At 39.8% G+C, this 9,395-nt stretch overlaps 1 protein-coding gene across 8 annotated transcripts; it reads left to right on the top strand.

Annotated features, from left to right (window-relative positions):
- Positions 1-616: 616 nt before the first annotated feature.
- LOC122539367 (short coiled-coil protein) lies at positions 617-9,116 on the top strand. Of its 8 annotated transcripts, none has more exons than XM_043674118.1 (5): positions 617-775; positions 5,888-5,959; positions 7,673-7,796; positions 7,990-8,073; positions 8,399-9,116. In XM_043674118.1, the coding sequence occupies exons 2-5, from the start codon at positions 5,945-5,947 to the stop codon at positions 8,539-8,541; spliced, it is 366 nt and encodes a 121-aa protein (XP_043530053.1). In that variant the 5' UTR covers positions 617-775; positions 5,888-5,944; the 3' UTR covers positions 8,542-9,116. The 8 variants fall into 8 exon arrangements, with proteins under 8 accessions (XP_043530053.1, XP_043530050.1, XP_043530056.1 ...); XM_043674116.1 differs by lacking the exon at positions 617-775 and adding an exon at positions 875-965; XM_043674117.1 differs by lacking the exon at positions 617-775 and adding an exon at positions 996-1,943.
- Positions 9,117-9,395: the final 279 nt, after the last annotated feature.

Genomic DNA, 9,395 nt, shown 5'->3' on the forward strand with positions numbered 1-9,395 from the left:
CATCTATGTTATGGCTAATGCTTCATGTATAAAGATACAAAGCCTTTAATTTTGTTCTATTATCGAGTTTCCCTACACTTTTATGGTTCCTTGCTACAACATGACGATCATAAATCTTGTCATTTCCATTTATTTTCTGGAAACAATTATTCCAATCACTAACTGGATTCCGAACTTCCCCTTTATCTTGGATTTTATAATTTTCCATGCAACTAAACCACCCCCAATCATTTAGGTTAAAGACCCTAGTTATGTGATTCACCAGGAATCTGGTCCAAGCCTGAACCTCCCCCTCTTTCCCCAACCCTGGTGCCAATGTCCTATGAATTCAAACCCATTTCTCCCACACCAAGCTTTGAGCCATGTGTTTCATCTTGTTGACTCTGTTTCAATTAGCTCGTGGCTCAGGTAGTAATCTGAAGATCATTACCTTTTTGGTTCTGCTTTTTAATTTAACCTCGAGCTGCTCACATTCCCTCTTTCCTATATTATTGGTACTGACATAGGCCAAAACAACTCAAGCTTTCCCCTCCCATCTATCAGAATTAATGTCATGGAGTGAGTCAGAGTTTTTGCAACATGGAAAGACGCCCTTCGGACAATAAGCATTACTAATTTATTATCCAATTAAAGATAGGAGAATAAACAGAGGGAGGATACCGAGAGCACTGTCTTGTTTAGTCAAGCCTTTTCCAAAGTCATTACATTTTATGCTCTGTTCATAACAATTTCCGGAAGAGCTAACCCCATGCAGCAGATCAGGTGTCGGGGAAAGGTAGCCGCTCAGGTTTCAGTTAGTCAGTCTGGGTAACCATGCCGTTGAAATAAGACCGGCACATCTTGAATAAGTCATTTTTGACTCCGCTACCGTGACCGGGACTTTGTTTTGCTGTTGGGTATGGATCAAACTGCGAGTACTGAAGACGAGAGCGTGTTCACCACCATTTCTTTAACTGATGATTCGGGTAAAGTCGAGTTTATGATTAACTGGTAACTCAGAGTGCACAGGGAATGGAGAAGAATAGAGACCTTTCTTTCTGATGGATTGAACGTTTGACTTTGCTTTTTTTAAAAAAAAAAGGCAATTCCGTTGCTTTAGATTAAGGGTTGATGCATCTTTTGATGTAGGCGCAAAACAATATACAAATAGTGTTTGAGCGTTAAGGAGTTAAAAACACCCTGTACCATTATTCTCTTCAGCGGTTTCACTAACTATTGGTGCAGACAAGTGGATCACTTGAGTTCAGCCAATGTTGATCAGACAGCTGATGTCAGAGGTATTTGTGGCTCTGAAGCAGCATAAGAATGCTCTTTTTGACTCGAATCAACGATTTCACCGTTTTTTAAAATCCCATCTTGATTATACTCAAGCAGCCAATTGCCAAGTTGGAAAAGAAAAAGTCTGTTTGACAAAAGTTACTTGTGGATGTTGCAAACAGCATTGACCGGATGTATTTGCCTATCCTCGTGATTTCCAGCTGGGGAAACAAATGCGGTTTGAACGTAGAAAAGTCAATACCGACGGTTTAGAAACTTAACTGAATTTCTCGCCTTGACATGTCACCCAGTTAGTCATTAAACAAGTGAAAAGTGGCAATATTGGATTTAACTTTTTTCTCTTTTTAAAAAAAAGTGTTCACATTTTTCATGAGCAGTTTAGAAACGTGTCTTCTCTCCAATGAAACCATAGAGGTGGTCAGCATAGTTTTTAGAAGGTTGTATGTGTGCGTGTGTTAGTGAACAGGACACCTATTTCTTCTGCCTCTGATCAGAGTGTTCGCTTTTTCTTGGCTTCCTGGGGTTTGTTCAATTCTCCCTCTTGTGGCCGTCCTGCTCAGTTCAGTGTCTGTCTGAAAACCCTCTCGCTTTCTCAACCTATGTCATTGCCGACGCCTTCCTTTTAAAATAAACCCCTCCAGCCCCGAGTACCTGGTGTGGACAAGGTAAGTGTTGTACTCCCGGGGAGTGCCTGGCCGGATGGACCTGGAGGCAGCAGCAACATTGGTCTCGCGAGTAGCTTTTATTTTGCAAATGCAGCTCCCTCTCTTCTTTGCAAATAAAACGAAGGCTCTTTAAAAATGCCGGTAGCTGGTGATACTTTAGGCCTTACCCTGCCGAATGGGAGGAAATGTCCGAATAAAGCCCCTTCCACCCGGTGGGTTAGGGGGAAACCTGCGACCCAGCTTCAAGAAGAGCTGCCCTCTCACTGTATCCCAGTGTCTGAGTCTAGTTTCAATGTAACAAAACCGTGTCTGTCTTTTTAAAAGCCTTTTTAAAAAACCTTCTTTAGTTTAAGTCCTGGCCCTGTGCATTATACCTTCTTTCCCCCCCCAAAAAATAATACTGCTCTTATTGCTATTAAGTTTCAGCACATGGTGAGATTGACTTTTTTATTTTGACTAAAACCTGGAAATTGGGTCCTTGGACAGTTTATTAACTGAAACGTAAAGCGACTCCTAGTTAAGGCCCCAGGCTTTATCCTGCCTAGGGAGCTACAGTCGCTGATCTCACCCAGGGTACTGACTGGGTTTGGACACATTTCCCCCTCATTTCCTGGGGCGAGTAGCAAAATTCAACTGCTGCTCAAAAGTGGACAGGATAGATACAGGAAGATGTCCCTGATGGTGGGGTGGGGCAGGACCTGGGGCTCACATTTGGAGAGTGTCCACCTTTTTTCAGGACTGAGGTGAGAAATTTCTTCAGCCGGGGAGTGGTAAGCCTGTGGGACTCACTACCACATAGTAGTTGAGGTGAAAACATTGTGCTCTCAAGAATGAGGTAGATATAGCTTGTGGCTAAAAGGATCAAGGGTTACGGGGTGCAGGGTGGGATTTGGGTATTGATTGTTTAGATTCCATACAATATGGAAACAGGCCCTCGGGGCCCAACAAGTCCACACTGACCCTCCGAAGAGTAATCCACCCAGACCCATTCCCTTACCCTATATTTACCTCTGCCTAATGCACCTAATACTATGGGCAGTTTAGCACGGCCAATTCACCTGACCTGCACATCTTTGGACTGTGGGAGGAAACCAGAGCACCTGGATGAAACCCATGCAGACACTGGGAGAATGTGCAAACTCTACACAGACATCACCCAAGGTGGGAATCGAACCCAGGTCCCTGGCGCTGTGGGGCAGCAGTGCTAACCACTGAGCCACCATGCTGCCCTGCTGAGCTTAATGACCAACCGGGATCCTGTTAAATGGTGTAGCAGACTGTGTTGAATTGCCTATTCCTTCAGCTTCTGTATTTGAGTTGATACTGTTCTGAGTGGCAATGGTTAGTGTGGTGGTTGAGGATAGCAGGTAAAAGAAATGCATTTTCTTTAAAGCACCATGGATATTCTGCAGTGATGTATGCTGTAGCTATATTTGTTAAGGGATTGGGGATTAAAACGGCAAGCAAAAAATTGCTGAAGGTCCTCTGAAATTTTTAATGCCCAACTCAAAACTTTATCGTTTGACTCTTTCATTCTCCCTGTGGTCTTCCATGATGCAAACAGTTTATAATTATACAGGACAGGTAAGTCATTTGTCCACTACTGATATTCTGTCTGTACACTTATGAAAGTTATTGTTGAAGTTGCCAATGCAGCTTCCTTAATGTTCTCAAGTTTTGGATTTTGTGGAAAAACACTTAAGATTCATTCAATATGCTTCATTTTCATGTTCAAAATAAGTGAAGGAATTATGCATTTTCTCAGCAAATCAGATATGTTCATGTTTCCTCAGTGTTTGTAGTTAAAAATCTTGTTATACATTTGAACAATTAAATCAACTGGGGCTTTTCCACAAAACATTTAAGTAGGCCAATAAGATGAGTTTATGTTAAAATACTGCACTAATTTTTTAAAATGTCTTCTCATAAATGCCTACTGTGCTGCATATGCAATGTTGGCTTGTGTACAGGCCTCTCATTAATTCTTCCTTCCTTGAATATTGTAGTAGGACTCAGTGGCAGCCTCTGTCCAGGCTGGCAAGACCTAGCACTGTGGCTTGTGTTTGCCAGCCCTGGGGGAATAGTGTTCTTCCTCTAAACCACTGCATCCACCAGCAGCTTCAAGTCCCCATCCCGCAAAGTGGAGTGCCAATTTTCCTTTATCTGCCAACTCTGGGGCACATGTCAGAAACCGTATAGCATAATGTTGGACTGCCAGCATTTGACAGCCTTTTAAAGGTAGCAATGAAAGCAGGGATCCCAAAATATCAGAGGGGTCACAAGGACCTATGACAAATGGCAAAATCAGGCTAGCGTCAGAGAATGTGGGGCATGGTTCATAGTGTTCTGAGTGGCAATGAAGTAAGTTTGGGGCTATTGTGACTTGCTAGGTCACATGGAGAGAAAACTGGTTGCCAATTTCTGGTAAAATCCAGCCCTGTGTTTGTGGAGTGAAAAATTGATATTGGTTTAACAATTGTATGATTTCAGCTTGCTACTTGGTTTTGAAAAGTGCTGCTTTTTCTTTTGTAAAAGCAAGATCCAGTGTTTTATACTTTTACAATAAGGTGACTTTGTTTTGGGAGGTGTTGATGTGTTACAGTATGAGCCCCTCAGAGGTGACAGGGCATTTACCCTTCCAGCCTGCAGTCTTCATGGTTAGAGCCCAGGCACTGCTGACATGCACTTTAGTGTTGAGAGGGCATCATAGTGGAATAATCCAGTTGTCAGTTGATGCCTTGAAGCCCTCCCTTGTTGGCAGGAATGCTAGACTGTGATCAGTAAGGAGAAGTTGTTAGTTGAATCATGAACCTAGGAGCAGAAGACCCTTTTGAATGGTGGAGTCGACTCCTTGAGATCATATCTGATCTGATCTTCTACTCCATTTTTTTCCCCTGCCTTTCCCCATAACTCTTGATTCCCTGGCTGATTTAAATTGCCTGTCTAAGTCTTGCATATGCCTAATGATCCAGCCTCAACAGCCCTCTACAGTAAAGAATTTCAGGGTCTGAGAAGAAATCCCTGTTCATTTTTTTTCAAACTGGATGACCGTCTGGTTCTAAACATTCCCATAATGAGAAACAACTTCTTCGTGTCTACCCTGTCAAGCCCACTGAGGATCACTTGTATTTTTCAGTGAGGTATCCTCATTATTAAATTCTAAATCCAAACTATGTTGCCTCTCCTCATAAGAAAATCCTTTTCTGAATTGCCTCCAATGCCAGTATATTTTTGCTTAGGTAAAGGGGCTAAAATCAGTATTCTGTGTGCGGTCTAACTAATGCTTTGTATAGCTTTAGCAAGGCATCCCTATTTTATACCCCATTCCATTTGAATTAAAGGCTAACACACCATTTTGCCATACCCATTACCTGTTGAACTTTGGTAGTTTTTTTTTGTGATTCATGTTTGAGGATCCCAAATCCTCCTCTGCAGTATTCTGCAATTTTTCTTCATTAAATTAATATTCAGCTCCTCTTTCTGCACATTTTCCCACATTATGTTCCATCTGCCAAGTTTTATTTGCCCATTGATTTAAAGTGTCTGTATTCCTGTGTAGACTTCATTGTTTTAACCCTTGCCTTCCCACCCACTGTTCTGGCATCCACAAGATTTGCTATGGTACTTTCACTATCCTTATTCAAATCACTGATGTATATTGCAAATAATTGTGACCACTGAGACCTGCAGCACTCTACTAGTTAGTTTCCCATTGTGAACATCCCCTGAATTCAAGTGAGTTGTGTTGTTGGGTAACAGCAGTCTCCTCACTGCTTCAGGCTGAGGACAGCTTGTCTAACAGACAAGGGATAAAACCTGGGATTTCTTTTCCTTTTGAATGGACTACATAATGGATAAATTTCAACTGAGAAATGAACTGATGTAAAATCATCTTTTAGTGCCTTTTTTACCTGGATCTAAAAATAACTTTGCTTTTTGTTTAGTGGATTCTGGATCTACCATCTCTGATTTAAAACTCGACAGTGACCCGTTCGTGATGAATGCAGATATGGAAGGTATGATTTATAAAAATGGAATTAACTGCTGTAGCTTTAAGTGCATTTCAGTCATCTCAATTCTGGATTCTTTCCAAAATGAAATATTTGCTACTGCTCTGTTCACCAAAGCATCATAAAGAAGTATGGTTTGGATCTTAGAAATTCATATAGGAGTTGATGTTCTGTGATTTCACTCAGGAAATCTTTACTATTTGTTGCCCTGAGTCTTTGACCGGAGTTTGGCGTGGACTCTGGAGTTACTGGCAGAATGGAGAGATTCAGTGTGATCTCTGAACTGGCAGCTAGTTAGTGAATTCTGGAGCTGATTGTTGAGATGTGTGTGGGAGCAGCCCACAGTAATTTCCTCTACCTTTCTCAATAGGGAAAGTTATAACTTAGGCTGCACTTCAACTGGAGTTATTAGAGTGAATGTGGTCACTGTGGATGTCCATGCTGAATCCTAATTTAAATTATTTTGCTTGCAGCTTTATAGACTCCTTCATCAGAAAATTAAATTTCTTTATATGACCGTGTTGGATGTGCTGTAGGCACTGAGCCCAAGTATGATATAAAGAAGGTCAGAGATTGTGATTGAAGATTATAACATGTAGGGATTGAAAGATTATCTAAGCATCTTGAGGAATAATTTCTGTTTTGATTGTTGCACTCAACAACATGCTTACAGACTTTTCTATGTAAGCCTTTTTTAATAAGTTATGACTTGACCACACCTTGTGTGACAGTGTTTGTAGATGCTATGGTTGTATTATGATCTTTTAATGGGGTTAATTGACTTTTACAGCACTCCAATATTCTAGTTAAAGTGAAAATGCCACAGTGAAGAAGTGTTTTGACTTGTATAGGTTGCAGTTTTCTGTGAAGTTCACCCTTTGACCCTCCTATTAATGAGGCAAATGAATAACCACTTTTTCTTCGTGAATTTGGAAATGTAGGCATGCACGGGTAAGTATGTAAGGAGCAATTCTGAGAATGTGGGTCTTTCAATCATGAGGAAACTTTGAAAACCATCTAAGCAGAGTCAAAATATTTTCTGCTTTTGAGATTTCTTCTTGATTGTATAAAGGGCTCCCTTTTCGTTCTCACTGTCTTCATTATTAAATAATTTAACCATGTATCAATAACAATACCTGCTGTACTTGTATTGACGAATGGGATATTTAGATATTCTCTCGCGCTCATGCCCTCAAGCAGAATTAGAAGAATTCAACAATATGATCCATCACCATTCTATTAAACTTAAAAGCCAAAACACTAGGAAACTATTAGTTTCTTAGGCAAAAACTTTTTTTTTCCAAAAGTAACCAATATACACAAGGCCATCACCATCAATGCAGTTTGTGCTGATTGGTGAGGTCTGCATGGTTAAGTTTGGCTGGAACAGTCACTTCGCCTCCAATAATTCACAGCATGAGAGATGCTTTGAGATAACCTTTAAATGCAAGGCTGTATGAAATTAATCTACTTTATTATTATCCACTTGACAGTGTCCATTAAAAGTATCAGCTGTTGCTTTGCCGCTGTTTAGGAAAACTATTTTTTTGAAGACCCTGTTCCCCACTTTGCAGCCTTGCTTCCCAGGCCCTGACCTTGCTAACCTCCCTTCCTGCTGCGCTGTCTCCCCTCTGGCCTAGTACACTTGCAGGCAGCTGGCGCTCTGCTTCTCACCCTAACTCCAGTCACTGGGTATATTTCTTCTGAATTTGTTGATAGGTCAATAGTGAACCAAATCAGCAAGTACGAGAGATGACCAACACTGACTGGAGGAGCGCTTCTCCAGTTCTCTCTGTTCCATTTATGGTAGTGATTTCTCTGATCACCACTGGGCATATCGAGGGTAAGTTAATCTGCTTCCCACCACCCCTCACCAGGAATTTTGAGTTATCATAACTGAAGGCTATAGAAAGCAACTCAAAGGGAGACTTTTTTTCAGACTTTTTTTTGTGGATTTTTTTGGAGTCTTGATCGGCTTCATGTTTTTAATCGTGATTTTGATCTATGAACGTGTGTAACTATTTTATCATTTCCAGTGATTAACCCTGAGAATGAAGTAGAATTAGAAGAGAAGACACGACTGATTAACCAAGTGTTGGAACTTCAGCACACTTTAGAAGGTAGGTTAATTTGCTATGAAAATTTCTACTAATATATACTTGAATAGGTTTTGGCTTTTAATGTAAGATGTCTGTTTACCTCAAACATTATTACCACTTAATTCTGCCCTCTTTGAAATAAATGTCAAGTTTGTCTCTTTAGAAAAAAAACCTTTTATCTTCCTTTTCCTTCTTAACAAATATCTAGCTGGCTAGAATTGGCCATGTTTATTTCTGTGCCAGGTTAAGCTATTTGGTATGATTTACATGGCAATGCCGCAACGTTTTGTATTTATATTCTAATGATCAAGTAAGAGTCTTAATATATTTTCTTCTGTTTACACAGAGCTGTCTGCACGTGTAGATGCTGTAAAAGAAGAGAACCTTAAACTAAAGTCTGAAAATCAAGTCCTTGGGCAATATATAGAAAATCTCATGTCAGCTTCTAGTGTTTTCCAGACAACAGACACAAAAAGCAAACGAAAGTAACAGCTAGTTGATTTGATCATCAGATTTTAAACTGTATATACATGCTCTGTCTTATAATGTCTTCATCTGCTTCAATTTCTTAAACATTTGGCTAACTAAATTTGACTAGTGTTGATTTAATACATTTCTAAAATTTGTTCCTTTTTTCTTTTAACCTGAATTCCTTCAAGGACAAAATTTTAGGAAACTTTATTGAGCATAGTTCTTGCCCTTGTTAACAGGTTTACATTTAGTAATATGTTATAGCGTAATCCTTCAAACTTGTATATTAGTATTATGCACATTGGACTTTATTTTGAGAGTATAGCCTATAAAGGCATGCTGTAGCTTCCATAATGTCCTGGGACTTCAGCACAATTCACATGTTGTCCCCAGTTTAACCTGATTGAGTTATAAAGCATAATTTAGATTAAGGGGGAAAAAGTGCAATGTAATGGTAACACTAGTAAAAGGGATATGTCTAAAACTTTGTATATGCTGAACTGTAAATGCTACCTGTGTGTACAGCGATGTAGTTGTCGTCCTACATTTTTGTTATGTATTTGCTATAATAAAATAGTTTTTGTAACTGCAAACTTTGTCCAACTGAATTCAATTTAATACGCTACCTTTTTTTTGGTGTCATGTCCAGTGAAAGCATGTCCAATTCTCAACTTTAAAAATATACTACTTTCAGCATATAATTTCATAGAACTATCTTTATTCAAAAAATGGGCACAAGTAATACAAGGTTTTTTTGTTGCTGTTGCAATTTTTTGCCAAGGGTTAACTCAAAGGCTGACTATTCTTCTGGAAAGTTCTTGAATAAGAAACAACCTCTCGTTTGCAAAGTGTCTTCCTGATGCTTCTTAGCA

Source organism: Chiloscyllium plagiosum, chromosome 32 (genome assembly GCF_004010195.1).
Source record: "Chiloscyllium plagiosum isolate BGI_BamShark_2017 chromosome 32, ASM401019v2, whole genome shotgun sequence".
Lineage (NCBI taxonomy): Eukaryota > Metazoa > Chordata > Chondrichthyes > Orectolobiformes > Hemiscylliidae > Chiloscyllium > Chiloscyllium plagiosum.

Excerpts from the sequence above, each read along its gene's own strand:
- LOC122539367 (XM_043674114.1), top strand. The coding sequence starts at position 2,613 with ATGTCCCTGATGGTGGGGTGGGGCAGGACCTGGGGCTCACATTTGGAG. Across the intron at positions 5,960-7,989 it reads GATGAATGCAGATATGGAAG|TGATTAACCCTGAGAATGAA; the intron begins GTATGATTTATA and ends TATCATTTCCAG. Across the intron at positions 8,074-8,398 it reads ACTTCAGCACACTTTAGAAG|AGCTGTCTGCACGTGTAGAT; the intron begins GTAGGTTAATTT and ends CTGTTTACACAG.